This window comes from Ranitomeya variabilis, chromosome 1, assembly GCF_051348905.1.
Source record: "Ranitomeya variabilis isolate aRanVar5 chromosome 1, aRanVar5.hap1, whole genome shotgun sequence".
NCBI classification, from domain to species: Eukaryota; Metazoa; Chordata; class Amphibia; order Anura; family Dendrobatidae; genus Ranitomeya; species Ranitomeya variabilis.
Genome location: NC_135232.1, coordinates 828143402 through 828160889, shown reverse-complemented (window position 1 = coordinate 828160889; position 17488 = coordinate 828143402). Strand labels below are relative to the sequence as shown.

The following is a 17488-nucleotide window of genomic DNA, read 5'->3' as shown; positions in this document are numbered from 1 at the left end:
GAACGGGAAGGCTGCAGGGGTCGCCGGAAGGTGAGAATATCACGATTTTTAATTTTTTAAATTATTTTTAACATTATATCTTTTTACTGTTGATGCTGCATAGGCAGCATCAATAGTAAAAAGTTGGTCACACTATGCTTGACAAGTGTGACCAACCTGTCAATAATTTTTCCAAGCGATGCTACAGATGGCTTGGAAAATGCTAGCATTCTGCAAGCTAATTACGCTTGCAAAACGATAGAGTTTAGCGGTTATACGCATGCCAATTCCGCTTGTGTTTTACCCGCGGCAGGGAATTGTAGAATTGCTGCTGAAATTTCCGCAACAATTTAGCAACGTGTGCACATAGCCTTAGCGTTCTTAATCCATTTTTTCAGTGTGGAGAAAAAAAACAATTTTCCATTAATAGCAAAAGGAATGAGTTGTATGGTATTATTCACATAATGTGTAATTACTTGGATTTTTTTTACCTGTTTTTAAAAATTGGTTTCAGTGTATTTAAGATTTTCCACATTAAAATCAAAATGGCTCAGCACAAAAAACACATAAAAACACACTGAAAACACATAAAAAATGCATAAAACCCCCCACTTCGTAATTTCTGCTGTGGTTTTCTGTCTTGAGGCTTAATTTTTCATGCAGAAAAAAACACATTGAAATGCTACACATGAACATACTTTTACTATTGCCTGATACTTTTTCTAAGATAATAGTTATTTATAAAATTAAGAAATTATTTTCATTATATTTAAGAATTCATTTTCATTATTTATGTATTTCTATTTTCTAAATAATTTGTGTTAATTTAAAGGCTTATATTCTTTGTTTCAGCAAAAACCATGGCCCTCACACAAGCACGACTTAACCGGGCAGGAAAGCTGACAGCAGCACTAAGTGATGAACAGGTTCGGTGGAAAGAAAGCATTGAGAGTTTTCAAGAAGAGATCTCAAATGTTATCGGAAATGTTTTCATTGCTGCTGCATGTGTTGCCTATTTTGGTGCTTTTACTGCTGTGTATAGACAACTGGTAAGCATATTTTGTTGCCTCATTTCCCATAGGTTCAAGAAAGTTATTGTACTTTATGAAACAATTACTGTATTTTTCAGACTATAAGACGCACCAGACCATAAGATGCACCCCATGTTTTCAGAAGGAAACTAGGGAAAAAAAATGTGTTAAATGGGGGTCCGTCTTACAGTACAAATTCAGCTTACCGGGGGGGTTTCGGCACAGATGGAGGCGTGGTCACAGCAGGGGTTGTTCGGTGGTCCATGCTTGTGTGGTGGTCTTCAGGAAATCCCATCCCATGCTGGTGCGATGGTGATGCTCTGTGGTGCTGCACTGTGGAGTGGCGGGGCTCTGCCGGCATTTTCCAACAGGTGCTCTATGGGGTGGTGGTGCTCTGTGGGGCTGGGGTGCACTGTGGGGCTGGGGTGACCTGTGGGGCTGTGGTGGCCTGTGGGGTTGCGGTGGCCTGTGGGGCTGCGGTGGCCTGTGGAGTGGGGGCGGCGGTGACCTGTGAGGCGGCGGTGGTGCTCTATGGAATGGGGCAGTGGTGGTCTGTGGGGTGGTGGGGCTCCACCGGCATTTCGTGAATGCCCAGAGGCCCGCACAGATCTATTTCTGCGATGCAGTGGCATCAGGGGGGACGAGATCTCCGAGATCTGAATCTGAGCGTGCGCCACCCTCGGCGGCTATTTTCCCGGAGGAATGGATCTGTACGGGCCTCCGTGCATTCCCAAAATGCCAGCGGAACCCCGCCATGCCACAGGCCACCGCCGCCCTGTCCCACAGAGCACCACTACCGTCCCACAGAGTACTGCCACCCAACAGGCCACCGCTGCAACAGAGAGCCAGTCTGGGAATGGAGGCTGCAGCATCAGACCTGGACTGCCGACAGGCTATTTGTAAGTATATTCTAACTATAAAACACACCCCATTTTCCCCAAAAATGTTTGGGGAAAAAAGTGCATCTTATAGTCTGAAGAATATGGTATATATCCTTTAGATTTCCATTTAAATGATGTAGGAATGCAAATATCAACACAAATATATTTGTACTAGATGGTAGCCCGATTCTAACGCATCGAGTATTCTAGAATATGTATGTAGTTTATTTATGAAGATTTTAGAATAATGCTATTTATACACAGGATTCGGCTGGCCGCGACCAATTAGCGAAGCGTGGTTAAAATCCCGCGCCAATTTGCGGCCGGACTGCGCCTGTCACTGATTGTTCGTGGCAGGCCACGTAGTATATAGTACAGCCATGTAGTATATAACATCCCACGTAGTAAATAGCACAGCCACATAGTACATAACACAGCCATGTAGTATATAACGCAGCCACGTAGTATATTGCACAGCCACGTAGTATATAGCACAGCCACGTAGTATACAGTATAGCACAGCCCACGGAGTATATAGCACAGCCCACGGAGTATATAGCACAGCCCATGGAGTATATAGCACAGCCACGTAGTATATAGCACAGCCCACGGAGTGTATAATAGCCCACATTGCATATAACACAGCCACTTAGTTTATAACAGCCCACGTAGCATATAACACAGCTCATGTAGTATATAACAGCCCACGCACGCAGTATATAACACAGCCCACGTAGTGTATAACACAGCCCACGTAGTGTATAACACAGCCCACGTAGTGTATAACACAGCCCATGTAGCATATAACACAGCTCACGTAGTATATAACAGCCCACGCACTCAGTATATAACACAGCCCACATAGTGCATAACACAGGCCACGTAGTATATAACAGCCCACGTAGTATATAGCACAGCCCACGTAGTATATTGCCCAGCCACGTAGTATATTGCACAGCCACATAGCATATAGCACAGCCTACGTAGTACGTAGTACATTGCACAGCCCACGATGTACATTGCCCAACCCACGTAGTACATTGCACAGCACACGTAGTACATTGCACAGCCCACATAGTATATTGCACAGCCCACGTAGTTCATTGCACAGCTCACGTAGTACATTGCACAGCCCACGTAGTATATTGCACAGCCCATGTAGTACATTGCACAGCCCACGTAGTATATTGCACAGCCCATGTAGTATATTGCCCAGCCCACGTAGTACATTGCACAGCCCACGTAGTATATTGCACAGCCCACATAGTACATTGCACAGCCCATGTAGTACATTGCACAGCCCATGTAGTACATTGCACAGTCCATGTAGTACATTGCACAGCCCATGTAGTACATTGCACAGCCCACGTAGTATATAGCACAGCCTATTATGGACCTGGTGGTTAGGAGCACCCGGAATGACCTGATGAGTAAACTCAAAATCGGAACTAGCTCTGGGAAGTGGGAACTCTGCTGACCGCAAACCCTACTCCTATCACACACACTAGAAATAGCCGTGGAGCGTACCTAACTCTCCCTAGACGCCTCTTCACAGCCTAAGAGCTAACTACCCCTAAAGATAGAAATAGAAGCCTAACCTTGCCTCAGAGAAATTCCCCAAAGGTAAAGGCAGCCCCCCACATATATTGACTGTGAGTTAAGAGGAAAGTCACAAACACAGGAATGAAACAGGTTTTAGCAAAGGAGGCCAGACTTCACTAAATAGTCAGAGGATAGAAAAGGGAACTATGCGGTCAGCACAAAAGACTACAAAAAACCACACAGAGTAAGCAAAAAGACTCCCCACACCGACTCACGGTGTGGAGGTGCCACTCTGCACCCCCAGAGCTTCCAGCTAGCAAGGGAATATCATGATAGCAAGCTGGACTAGAAATTAGCAGTACTAAGAAATATATTCAGGAAGCAGTAACAACAAATGAACTAGCAAAGACTTAGCTTCTGCTGGAGTAGACAGGTCCTCAGAGAAGTCCAAGAGAGATCTGAACCAATACTGAAACATTGACAGCTGGCATGAAGTAACGATCTGAGTGGAGTTAAATAGGGAAGCCAGCATAGCAATAAACGAGAGCAGCTGACAAAGCCAACCTCAGTGACCAGCAGTTCCGCTCAAAGCCACCAGAGGGAGTCCAAGAGCAGAACTAACCAAAGTACCATTCATGACCACAGGAGGGAGTCCGAGAACGGAATTCACAACAACAGCCCACGTAGCACATTGCACAGCCCACGTAGTACATTGCACAGCCCACGTAGTATATTGCACAGCCCACGTAGTATATTGCATAGCCCACGTAGTATATAGCAATGTGGGCATCATATCCCTGTTGAAAAAAAAGTATTAAAATAAAAAATAGTTATATACTCACCTTCCGTTGGCCCCCGGAAGCAGGCAAAGTGTTTACCGATGCTTCTTGCACGCTCCGGTCCCAAGACTGCATTGCGGTCTCACGAGATGATGACGTAGCGGGCTCGCGAGACCGCTATGTCATCATCTCGCGAGATCGCAATGCATGGAGCGGTCACCGGAGCGTCGCGAGGAGCGGGAAAGGCCTGTTCCTTATCCGGGGGGCCAATGGACGGTGAGCATATAACTATTTTTTATTTTTTTTATTTTTTTAACATTAGATCTTTTTACTATTGATGCTGCATAGGCAGCATCAATAGTAAAAAGTTGGTCACACAGGGTTAATAGCAGCGTTAACGTAGTGCGTTACACTGCGGCATAACGCGGTCCACTAACTCTGCCATTAACCCTGTGTGAGCGCTGACTGGAGGGGATTATGGAGCAGGCACTGACTGCGGGGAGTAAGGAGCGGCCATTTTGCCTGTGCCCATCGCTGATTGGTCGTGGCTGTTTTGCCGCGACCAATCAGCGACTTGGGATTTCCGTTACAGACAGACAGAAGGACAGAAAGACGGAAGTGACCCTTAGACAATTATATAGTAGATGTATAGTAAATATAATTAGAGTTATATATAGAAATAATCATAATCCAAAATAAAAAATATGCCTAAGGCCTGGGTCACACTTGCGAGTGTGATGCGAGAAACTCGCACGAGTCTCTCGCATCAATACCCGGCACTGCCGCCAGCACTCGGGACTCTAGCATGCGGCTGCATAGAAATACATGCAGTCGCAAACTCCAGTCCGAGTGCTGGCGTCAGTGGTGGGTATTGATGCAAGAGACTCGTGCGAGTTTCTCGCATCAATCTCGCATGTGTGACCCCAGCCTAACAGACAGGGTCACAGCAGACAGGCAAGTATTAGAGATAATACACTGGACGAGCGGTGGATACCGCGTCCATCTTATCTTCCACTTGTGCCAGAATTGGCCGGTTCTTAATTGACTCTCTACTAGGAGTTGGGCTTAACCCTTTTGTGACCCATAAGCTTGAAATGCTCTAAGAGAGGTACATTGATGAAGGTCTAATATTGACCGAAACGTCTATTGTATGTACTCTCCTTTATTGATTAAATCTTCATTGCATCTCACCACGTGTGTGCCAAGTTATCTCTAATATTATATGGTTTGGGCACCTACTTGAGCACCACAACCAATAGTTGTGCCTACGGTTGTATTTATAAGCAGACAGGCTAGGTCACAAAATGCTCCCCCTCACAATATGATCTCCCCACAGTATTATGCCCACACACAGTATGATGGCATCATAAATGCACCTACACAGTATTTTAGCTCCCACAGCCCCCACACACACTATAATGCCCCTAGAACCTCAGTCAGTATTCTGTTGTCTTTTTGCAGATTGACCATTAGTGTCTGCTATTATTCACCTTTATAAATTGTTTTGCCTTTACACTTCCTACCACTGGATGTTGCTATTATGTTTCTGCAATCGCCGGCCAATGTTGAATATGTGGAAACCATCTTGTTTCCTGTTTGGGCCCACATACGGCCACATGGAGCGCTCATTCATTACTTGAATATTGTGTCTAGTTTTTTGTCTAGTTCCAGTCTCTAGCTCTTGAAAACTGACTTACCTAGACTGTGTCTACTCCTTTCTGGATTGTTCCCGCAACTCCTTTTATTGCTTCCCAGAACTTTTACTAGCACATGCTTTTCTCTGTTCATGCTTCTCCAGTCATTTTCCATCCGTATCGTAACACTCCCACAAACAGTATAATGCCCATGTAATCCCTCCGCACACACTCACACAGGATGATAGCCGCAACATGCCCACGCACAGTATGATGACCCCCACAGTTCCCACCACATAGTTTAATGCCCCCACAGCCCTCCCCCTTCACACACACACACACACACACACACACACAAACACACACACACACACACACACACACACACTATATGATGGCACCCCACGTGTCTCACATACTATGTTGGCCCCCTCAGTCCTCCTACACAGTAAGAGGGCCCCAACATCCCCTTACACACTGAGGTGGCGCACACACATTATAATGCCCTAACAATCCCCACCAAACAGTCTGATGACCTTGCAGTTCACTTACCACAGTATAATACCCCAACAGCCCCACACACAGTATCATGCCCCTACAGTACCACACATTATGTGATGGGCCCCAAAAACTACATACACAGTTTGATGGCCCAGACAGTATGATCCTTTACACAGCTGCCCACACAGTATGATGGCCCCCTTAGGCCTCTTACTTTGTGTGGGGACTATACCTTGTATGTCGGCCATCCATAGTCCACACACAGTATGACAGTCCTCAACACAGTATGATGCCCTAAAGGCCACCCAAACAGTACAATAGCCCCGTTTTACACCCCCACAGTATAATGATCCCAGAGCCCCCAACACAATATAGTGACACCCACAGCTTCTTCACACATTGATTCCCCTAAAGTGTCCAACACATAGTATAATTCCCCCACAGATATGCCACATGGTATGATGCCCCTATAGTCACCACCACACAGTATGATGCTGAGTGACACATCCCTCTCCTAGTACTGACTAATAAAATAAAAAATAGAAAATATTCACCTGGCCCCATCCTACCTAATAAGCTGCTCCAGTCCCTGCAGGATGTGGAATGAGGTTTCATGCAGCCGTCATTATCTAAGGATGTAATTGTGCCTGCTATATGGTGTCTCAGACACACACGTTCAGTATAGGAAGAGGGAACAAACGGTTTCCAGCTTCACCAATGCTTTCAACTGTATCTGTTTCCCAAGACTGCAGATATTGTTGAAATTTTCAGGTGGGGGTAAACATTGATGCAATTGGGGCCCCATAGCACTCGCGTGGTCTGCTGCTATTAGTGTTGCACCACTGAAAGTAATATAGCATGTATGAACACACATGTAAATTAACCCCATGACTTACAATGCTTCTTCTATCACTGCAAGCTTTTTAGATTTTATGCTATATTCAATATTTTCCAGTAAGATATCCCCTGTCTATATGTTCCTTTAGGGCATAAGGACATTAGAGAGAAAGGGTGTGGGGGGTTATCATCCACTCTGGACTGTTGATTGCTTTTAATAGGCAATAAGAACAGTTTTTCATTAGACACTTTTCATTATTTTCATGGTTAATTAGGCCCTCAGTGATGGAAGCGCCTAAGCTTGCAGTCCATTTAGCAAGTCAATAGATGCTGAGATTTGAATCCCAATTCCTAAATTGCTGGATGTTTTATGTCCCACCCTTTTCCACCCCCAAATTGCTCAGAAAAATCTGTTTAATGTAAGTTGACACCAACCCTAAGATTGTGCAGATCGATTTGTTGTAGTGTTACATGGAGTTATATTTTCAAGTGTTTCATGGGTTGTTTCTACTGAAATCTCTCCTTCAGCAATGATCACCATCTTCATATTTAATCCTATAAGATGCATTCATCTTTTATTAAATGTTTGAATATATTCCCTGGTATTTCAGCCACTCTGGGATGAGTTATACATTGCGGTTCTGCTCCCTTTGGTTAGTGAGGCATGTAGTGAGGCTGAGATCCATCCCAGTCACATTGGAATCTCCCTAGGCTAGGTTTGATGTCCTACTCTTGGGCTGAGCTCATGAAGCGTTAAACATCACTACAGGACCTGAGAATATGGATCCTACCCACAGCAGCCACACTGTGACTTATTACTTCAATGATATTTTGAAGATTACTCTTTCAAATATGTCAGCTTTCTGCTCGTTTAATAATTTATGTGACACCATCAATAAAGCCTAAAAAACCATAAATGAGATTCTTTGTTTGACTACACCCAAGATTTTACAGTGAGGATACTATATCTTTTAATAGGAATAGCATTTAATAACACAACATGAAGTGTCACAATGGTAAATTTACAGAATTTTGGATGCCATAAAAGTCTTGCGTTTCTGTTGATTTACTTATACATTTATATATCTAAAACTAAAATATCAAACATCAGAGCCCTCTACCCTCAGAGTCTCTGTAGGAGGAGCTCCCGCTGTGGCAGCCTTGTACTGCCCTTGTTTTCCACGGACGGCCATTCATGTGAGTCTCTATGTAAAATTACATGGCGGCTGTAGCTTTCCTTTACAAAACTATCTGTTAGCTGGAGGTGCCAGGGTGAACTACTGATCAAAGGTGCATTTACCACATAACATATGATGTTTTATATTTAAGCATAAGAGTTGTACTGTGACTCTCCAAAAAAGACTCTTAATAGTTCATCTTTGAGACACTGTGATAAATTACCACATAACAATGGATTCAAGAAGTATTGTTTCTCCTTGCGGAGAGTGACATGTTAAGCATGTGGAGATGTTAAGCAAGGTTAGGATTGCTGCTTCCAATAGGTGGCACTAGAGTGCGAGTCCTCTTCCTCTCTGAAGAGACGATTTGCACATAACATACCGTAATCCTCAATAATAACCTGATATCATGCTGGATCAAAGGGACTTTCATTCCTAAAACAAAAGTGGACAAAATAGAATTGTTTCTCCAAGTCAAACATGTCTCACTTTTCCTCCATGCTTTACAGCACGGTACTGCTCTCTACCTATGCACTGTACTGATTTCTACCAGTGCTACATGTGTTGTACTGCTCTCTACCTGTGCACTGTACTGATTTCTTCCTGTGCTACATGTATTGTACTGCTCTCTACCTGTGCACTGTACTGATTTCTTCCTGTGCTACATGTGTTGTACTGCTCTCTACCTGTGCGCTGTACTGATTTCTACCAGTGCTACATGTGTTGTACTGCTCTCTACCTGTGCACTGTACTGATTTCTTCCTGTGCTACATGTGTTGTACTGCTCTCTACCTGTGCACTGTACTGATTTCTACCAGTGCTACATGTGTTGTACTGCTCTCTACCTGTGCACTGTACTGATTTCTTCCTGTGCTACATGTATTGTACTGCTCTCTACCTGTGCACTGTACTGAAGTCTACCAGTGCTACATGTGTTGTACTGCTCTCTACCTGTGCACTGTACTGATTTCTTCCTGTGCTACATGTATTGTACTGCTCTCTACCTGTGCACTGTACTGATTTCTTCCTGTGCTACATGTATTGTACTCCTCTCTACCTGTGCACTGTACTGATTTCTTCCTGTGCTACATGTATTGTACTCCTCTCTACCTGTGCACTGTACTGATTTCTTCCTGTGCTACATGTATTGTACTGCTCTCTACCTGTGCACTGTACTGATTTCTTCCTGTGCTACATGTGTTGTACTGCTCTCTACCTGTGCGCTGTACTGATTTCTACCAGTGCTACATGTGTTGTACTCCTCTCTACCTGTGCACTGTACTGATTTCTTCCTGTGCTACATGTGTTGTACTGCTCTCTACCTGTGCACTGTACTGATTTCTACCAGTGCTACATGTGTTGTACTGCTCTCTACCTGTGCACTGTACTGATTTCTTCCTGTGCTACATGTATTGTACTGCTCTCTACCTGTGCACTGTACTGAAGTCTACCAGTGCTACATGTGTTGTACTGCTCTCTACCTGTGCACTGTACTGATTTCTTCCTGTGCTACATGTATTGTACTGCTCTCTACCTGTGCACTGTACTGATTTCTTCCTGTGCTACATGTATTGTACTCCTCTCTACCTGTGCACTGTACTGATTTCTTCCTGTGCTACATGTATTGTACTCCTCTCTACCTGTGCACTGTACTGATTTCTTCCTGTGCTACATGTATTGTACTGCTCTCTACCTGTGCACTGTACTGATTTCTACCAGTGCTACATGTGTTGTACTGCTCTCTACCTGTGCACTGTACTGATTTCTTCCTGTGCTACATGTGTTGTACTGCTCTCTACCTGTGCACTGTACTGATTTCTACCAGTGCTACATGTGTTGTACTGCTCTCTACCTGTGCACTGTACTGATTTCTTCCTGTGCTACATGTGTTGTACTGCTCTCTACCTGTGCACTGTACTGATTTCTTCCTGTGCTACATGTGTTGTACTGCTCTCTACCTGTGCACTGTACTGATTTCTACCAGTGCTACATGTGTTGTACTGCTCTCTACCTGTGCACTGTACTGATTTCTTCCTGTGCTACATGTGTTGTACTGCTCTCTACCTGTGCACTGTACTGATTTCTTCCTGTGCTACATGTATTGTACTGCTCTCTACCTGTGCACTGTACTTATTTCCACCAGTGCTACGTGTATTGTACTGCTCTCTACCTGTGCACTGTACTGATTTCTTCCTGTGCTACATGTATTGTACTGCTCTCTACCTGTGCACTGTACTGATTTCTACCAGTGCTACATGTATTGTACTGCTCTCTACCTGTGCACTGTACTGATTTATTCCTGTGCTACATCTATTGTACTGCTCTCTACCTGTGCACTGTACTGATTTCTTCCTGTGCTACATGTATTGTACTGCTCTCTACCTGTGCACTGTACTGATTTCTACCAGTGCTATGTGTACTGTACTTTTCTCCACCTGTACAGTGCATTGATTTCTGCTAGTGCTAAGTGTACTATGATGATACTGTATATGACCGGTTAGTCATTTTTAGCATTTTTTTCTAAACTGGCTTTAAATGGGTTGTCCAGCCAGAAAAATTGTGTATAAAATGCAAATTTAACTAATTTATTTTTTTTGTTATAATTTCAACCCCACTCTTCTACCAAAAAATTCTGGGTTCAAAGCAACCACCTTTTCACTTGCTGCATTGGCACATGACTTGTGATGTGGCTGAATGGTACTGGCTGTTAGTATCAGTTCATTAGCTAAGACAGTCCCCTTCTCGGTCATTTTGTTAGCTGTCTCAGAGAATGGAGTTGGCTTAGTTAGTTGAAAGGAGCCAATCAGCAAGCCTCCTTCATTACCAGTAACGTACTGACACAGTGAATAGGACAAAGCTTTCCTTCTGTAGCAGAACAAATTGGAAGTGCAGTGGGATCAGCTCTAGAATCAGGACAATAGGGCTTGAATTAAAATAATATTAATAACGTTAAATAAATTGTAATTTTGAGCATATTTGAAGAAGATTTTTCCATCTATTCAACCCCTTTAAGCCACAGCGAGTGCTTCTATGCTGTTACTTGTTCTTATTTAGGGGATGTTATAGCGATGTCCATAGGACTAAGGTTTCAGACATTACTTGTTTTTCATTCCACGCTTCACTTCTGCAGCTTTCTTCTCAACTCCCCAAGGCTCTAACAGACTTCACATAATTTATAACTACCTTTATGGGTTTCCCTTTGGCTATCATGCTTTTCTTCTGTTGTCATATCTAAAGAAATAGCATCAGACTTTATTAATAATGTACACTCTTTTATGAAGGTAGAATCTGGTTTGCTGAGTCCTTTATCTTAAATAATCCAAATAATGTAAAACATATAAAATTCATATGGCTGTAGTATATTATTGATGCTGATATAGACTTGATGGTTTGACAACAAACTTAAATAAGTCTGCTCTCTCCCCTCAGGAAGGTTCAGCAGTATTGGTATTATAAGTAGGGGTGAGCAGACCCATGGAAATTCAGGTTTGTCAAGTTCGGCCAAACTTGATTCCAAAGTTTGTCTTAGGTACTCCCACTTGACCCCGGGCCTGAACGCCATATAAGTCAATGGGGACCAGAACTTTGGTGCTGTATAATGGTTGTAAAATGGTCGTAGTAAGGGCTAGGAAGCTGCAGAAGGAAGCAAATTGTGAGTAAAAGCAGGACAATTGCCCTGCAAACAAATATGAATAGGAAAATGACTAAAAATACCATAGAATAAAAAAAAATCTTGAAGCAGGAGATGGAGGTCCAAGTGGAGGAGCCTTTCAGGTCAGGATCCTCTTCCACTCTGTACTAGTCTGTCACTCTTTGTTTATTGTACTTGATAGTATTTTATATATTGTATTACATGTATGTATAACCTCGTCAAATGAACAGCACAAAAATGAGTAATACACATCGTAAAAACCCAGATTCTGCAATTCTTTTCCATTTTGTGTTGCATCGCTCCATTGCAGAGATATTAATGTTGGTTTTGTTTAAGATCGCAGTATGTGAAATCTCTGCTTGAAGTTCAGCTGGGCATTGGCTCAGCGTCTTCTCTGGGTGCATGGTTTTTCACTTCTCCCTCACAGATGCTGCTAATCACCCCTCCCTTCTAGACCCTTTGATTGTCAGTGTCTAGAATTCGTGCATGTCCCCAGAGAAGGCTGTGGAGAAACACCCAAATGAACTACAAGCAGAGATTTCACATACAGTATTGTGTTACTAAAGCCACAAATGTGAATATCTCTGCAATGGAGTGGCACAACACAAAATGGAAAAGAGCATCAAAATTAGGAGAGCTCAGAGATTTTTACAAGATACTTCACTTGGTTTATTAGCAAGTGACAGGTCCTCATTAAAAATAATAGTAAGGCTAAGTTCACACTAGGCATTTTTGTTGCTTTTTTATTCTAATTTTCAGCTGCATTTGACAGTACCAGCTATGTCTATGAGTTTCAGAAATCTCATGCACACAGCTTGGTTTTATTGTCATCAGGACTTTGTGCTTTGCTGTGTTTTTGGACATAGAGCATGTCACTTCTTTCAGCATTTTTAACCCACTGAATTGAATGTGAAAAAAAACGCATGAAAAAAACACACCAAAAACGCTGCAAAAAACACAGCAAAACCCTGCATTTTTGCTGCAGCTTCTTTCCTGCCAAGCACTCAGGTTTTGTTGCAGAAAAAAATGCAGAAAAAAATGCAGCAAAAAATGCTCAGTGTGAACTAAGCCTTAATGTTAATATTTCGGTGATTTCCTCCACAGCCTCATGCCTCCACCTTGCAATCCTGAAAATAAATGTAATTATACAATCGTTCATAATATTATAACTTATAACAGTATTGTTGATGTTTATAATGTCAAATACAGCATTATTATTGGTACTGTATATACAGTATGCCTTATCTTATTTGCTTCTTTCATCAAGCTTATAGAGTGTTGGATTAAAAAATGTCAAGAACTTGAAATTCCTATAAGTCCAAATTTCAGCCTGATAAATATTTTGGGTGATGCCTATGAAATTCGACAATGGAATACAGATGGCTTACCTCGAGATCTTGTCTCAACTGAAAATGGCATCCTTGTGACTCGTGGAAGACGTTGGCCCTTAATGATCGATCCACAAGATCAGGTATTATACATAAACTTTATTCCCCCCCCCGGAAAAAAAATGTGTATTGCAGCAATCTATTCTAAGTACCCTGTAAATGGCTATATATGAGACTCATGTCACTAGGATCCCGAATACAATGGTCATAGAAATCATTACGTCCAGGCTGTACCTGTAGGCACTTTGAGGATATTATGGGAATCCATGGGGAAAATAGTTACGTATGCTCCATCACCTATAGGTTTTCAGAACCAGCAGCATGTAACATATAAGAAATTATGAGTAATTACGGAGGCCGACATTTTTCTTGTGTTTTTGATGGTGCCCCCATGACACTACAGTCAGATACTCCCAAGCCTGACACTGCTGGTGAGGGAACACATTAGCGAGATCTAAGGTTTATTCTTTCCTCTTATAGTAAAAAATCAAATGTTGCACTTTCTACTATATTCCTATTGAGATGGGAATAGCAGGTATAGCAAAAAGCTCATCGAGACTATTAACTAGAACATAATCAAAGTCTAATCTTGACATTAGGCCAATCGTTGGATCAGAAACAAAGAAACCAAGAATGGCTTGAAGATAATTAAGCTGACTGATGCTGGTTTCCTTCGGACTTTGGAGAATGCTATTAGGCTTGGTCTGCCTGTGCTGTTAGAAGAGGTAAGTACGTATATCTTATGTTCTTTTATGTGACTTTATCTATAGTTGTCCATTGTTAAAGTGGTTGTCCAGAATTTAAAGAAACAAAAACGGTTGTCTATCCATGGGCTATTTTGATTGAAAAACCTTTCTAATTTATATTATTAAAGGAGTTGACGCTTTTCTTTATTTTCACTAATGTGTTGGCGACAAGACATTACTTGTAAGCCTTGTTGCCCACAACGTGCTTGAGGTGTACTTGGTTGAATCCATTTATTCAGTTAAAAGTTGTATTAAACAGATTTGCTTGTAATTACATGCAACATAAAGGGAGAAAGATATGTCAAATCGGCATCTTTAATATATGTTTGTTCACTTATCCATTTCAGTTAGTTTTTTTTCCCAGTCTGATACTCTTTTTCATCATTTAAAAAAAAAAAAAAAAAAAACAGACGTAAAACATTTTTTTAGAACATTGCAGTTTATGGAACTATTGTTATATGTTTGCATCTATTTTTTCTACATTTTTTTACTTAGAAAAAAATACTCCTCTTTCTTGTCTTTTAAAAAAAATTACTCTTTAAAAAGAAATTCTAATTAGTGCAATGTATAAGTTAAAAAACAACAACAGATATGCTTGTTTTAATTTGCATCTTTTTGCATCAGTTTTACAAAGGATTCATTTGGGTCAGTTGATGGAGGGTCATTTGACCTGTTCATAAGCATCCTCCAACTGAAAGCAGGAGAGCTGTCCGTTATATAGGAAAGGTTGTACTAACAGGTACAGGAGGAGATCCCGTACAACTTATATATATGAATAAGTGCCACAAATCACACATCTGTGAAAATAGAGATAAAATGGCCAACCCCTTAGGTTTTGAAGATATAGAAGTTTTGCCTATAATTAATGCAGATAGATTATGCTGGTGTGTATGTCATTCATGATGTTGGTTCGTCTCTTTTTTTCATTGTAAACCTCTGAAGTTGAACGCAATAAGCCAAAGCTTGTTTCTGGAGCAATTCAGTGTAATTGAAATGAATAGCACCGAGCCTTTTAATTGAATGTACTGTATTTGTTACTTACCTGCATCTAGTAAAATCCCTTGATAAGCATACCTTACAGGACAGAATTAGCTGTAGGGGCCAATCTCCAAGGGTCATCTTAATTTCAATTAGTATGCTGTGCCTTGCCTTTGCATAATTTGTAGTTAACTAGCCTTTATTCTTGACATTGTATTGTTAACTTTTATAAATTGCCTCATTTTGTATTATTGATTTACCAAAATAAATCATGTCTTTGATCTTTGCTATAGTAAATGTTCTTTACATTTAAACTGTTATTTCTAGTGTATTTGTGTGCTTTAACTTAAAGTATATTTTCGGATAAAGTTTGTAGCCTAGAAGATGAGGTTTCTGAGTCAGAGAATGCCATTCTTATAGGATTCATTATTTTGAAGGTATTGTCCCCTTTCAGGATATTCAACCCCCAAACATTGTAAAAGTAAATAACACAATAAGTACTCATCCTTCCCGCCACTGCCCTACTTTTGGTGTTTTGGATGCTTTGATGTCACAACAACAGCGCGCATCACAGCTACAACTTTGCTGTGCCGAGGTAGACCGCACGAGCCGCTAAGCTCAATGATTGGCCAATGCTGCACACTGTTGGCGTGACATCATCACTACCGCCAAAACACTGAGACCGGAGCAGCTGAGGGGAGCTGGCCCTGAACCCGTGAAGGGTCAGGACCTGCTGTGCTTGTTATTTTAAGTATTTCACAGCTTCACGTGAACAACCCCTTTCATTGGCAGTGTGGAATCTAGAGTGGGTGATTTAAAAATTGTATGGCAATCCAGGCAAATTGGTTTAATTATATTTGATTGCTGCTCCAGCTTCTATTTGAAAGTATGGAAACCCCTTTGATGACAATACCACAGCTTAATTTAAAAAAAGGAAATTCCCTGATATAGCGAAAATATACTTAAATAAACCAGCAAGCCATGGAACCATTTAGATTTGGGCAATTTTACAATTTATAATGAGTGGTTAGCAAATTTTGACAGTTCTCCAATAAGAGGCATCCTTTTTATTATTTGTTGTATGAATATTTAAGTATAAATAAAAGTATTGATTATCATAGACATTGCTCTCCCTTCCTTGTGGAGGGCTTGTTTATGCACTGCGATATTGGAGTGTGACCTTAGTTGTGAAGCTTTCTATGGACTAACATGTATAGTTCTCTAGAACAGAGGTGTCAAACTGCATTCCTCGAGGGCCGCCAACAGGTCATGTTTTCAGGATTTCCTTGTATTGCACAGGTGATAATTTAATCACCTGCACAGAATGATTCCAGCACCTTGTGGAATGCTAAGGAAATCCTGAAAACATGACCTGTTGGCGGCCCTCGAGGAATGCAGTTTGACACCTCTGCTCTAGAATGTTTCCTTTCCAGACACTGAACAACTACTGCCTCTGGAAGCCAGTTACTTAAGCCCCAGACCACACCCTAGGGTGGGGACATCCTCCCACCCGCTCTATGGATGTTCACATAAAATTAAGCCCATTATAAAAATTAGCTGTTAACCCCTCACCGCACTTAGTGTGACGGAGGAAAATCTTGGGGTTTTATATCACTGATGCTATTAAGCACAGTGAAACATATCTCCCCTCCAGCACTCTAGCAGTGACTTTGTCACAGTACATTTACACAGTATATATATATATATATATATATATATATATATATATATATATATATATATATATATATTATATACATATAATTAATATAGCTATTACGTATAGGCTAAGATACATGTTTGGTTATATGATGTTAACATTGTAACATTTTCATTAAAGTTGAAAGAAACCTTGGATCCTGCTTTGGAGCCAATTCTTCTAAAGCAGACATTTGTGTCAGGCGGGAGAACACTAATTCGTCTTGGAGACTCTGACATTGATTATGATAAAAATTTTAAGTTCTATATGACAACTAAAATGCCAAATCCACACTATCTTCCCGAGGTAAGTAAAATAGCCAGTATGCATTTATCTAGTGGATGATTATTAAGAGTGAATTAATTTGTAGCAATATTTCCTACAGGCTAAGTTTTGCATTCTGATAACTAAAGTAATACTTAGTAAAGGTCATAATAGAGAAAAGGTATAATAGATATGCATTGAATAGACAGAAAATGCCAAATTGTAAAAGTTACAATGTTGCCTTATTTGACACCATATTCTTCCATAGAAGCTATGCGAAGAATACTTCTGTAATAAGGCATATGTGTCAAGTTGTTATGTACGTGGTAGCCTAGCACAGGGCCGGGACAAGGTATTTTAGAGCCCTAGGCAGATAAAATAGATGCTGTGTCCCTCATA

At 41.4% G+C, this 17488-nt stretch overlaps 1 protein-coding gene across 1 annotated transcript in view; it reads left to right on the top strand.

Annotated features, from left to right (window-relative positions):
* Nucleotides 1-17488, top strand: part of DNAH6 (dynein axonemal heavy chain 6) — a 717942-nt gene that overhangs the window by 448512 nt on the left and 251942 nt on the right. Inside the window, exons 54-57 of the mRNA XM_077275462.1 lie at nucleotides 832-1028; nucleotides 13282-13485; nucleotides 14002-14127; nucleotides 16967-17131. Coding sequence (XP_077131577.1) covers nucleotides 832-1028; nucleotides 13282-13485; nucleotides 14002-14127; nucleotides 16967-17131 — 692 coding nt within the window. The remainder of the gene's footprint in view (nucleotides 1-831; nucleotides 1029-13281; nucleotides 13486-14001; nucleotides 14128-16966; nucleotides 17132-17488) is intronic.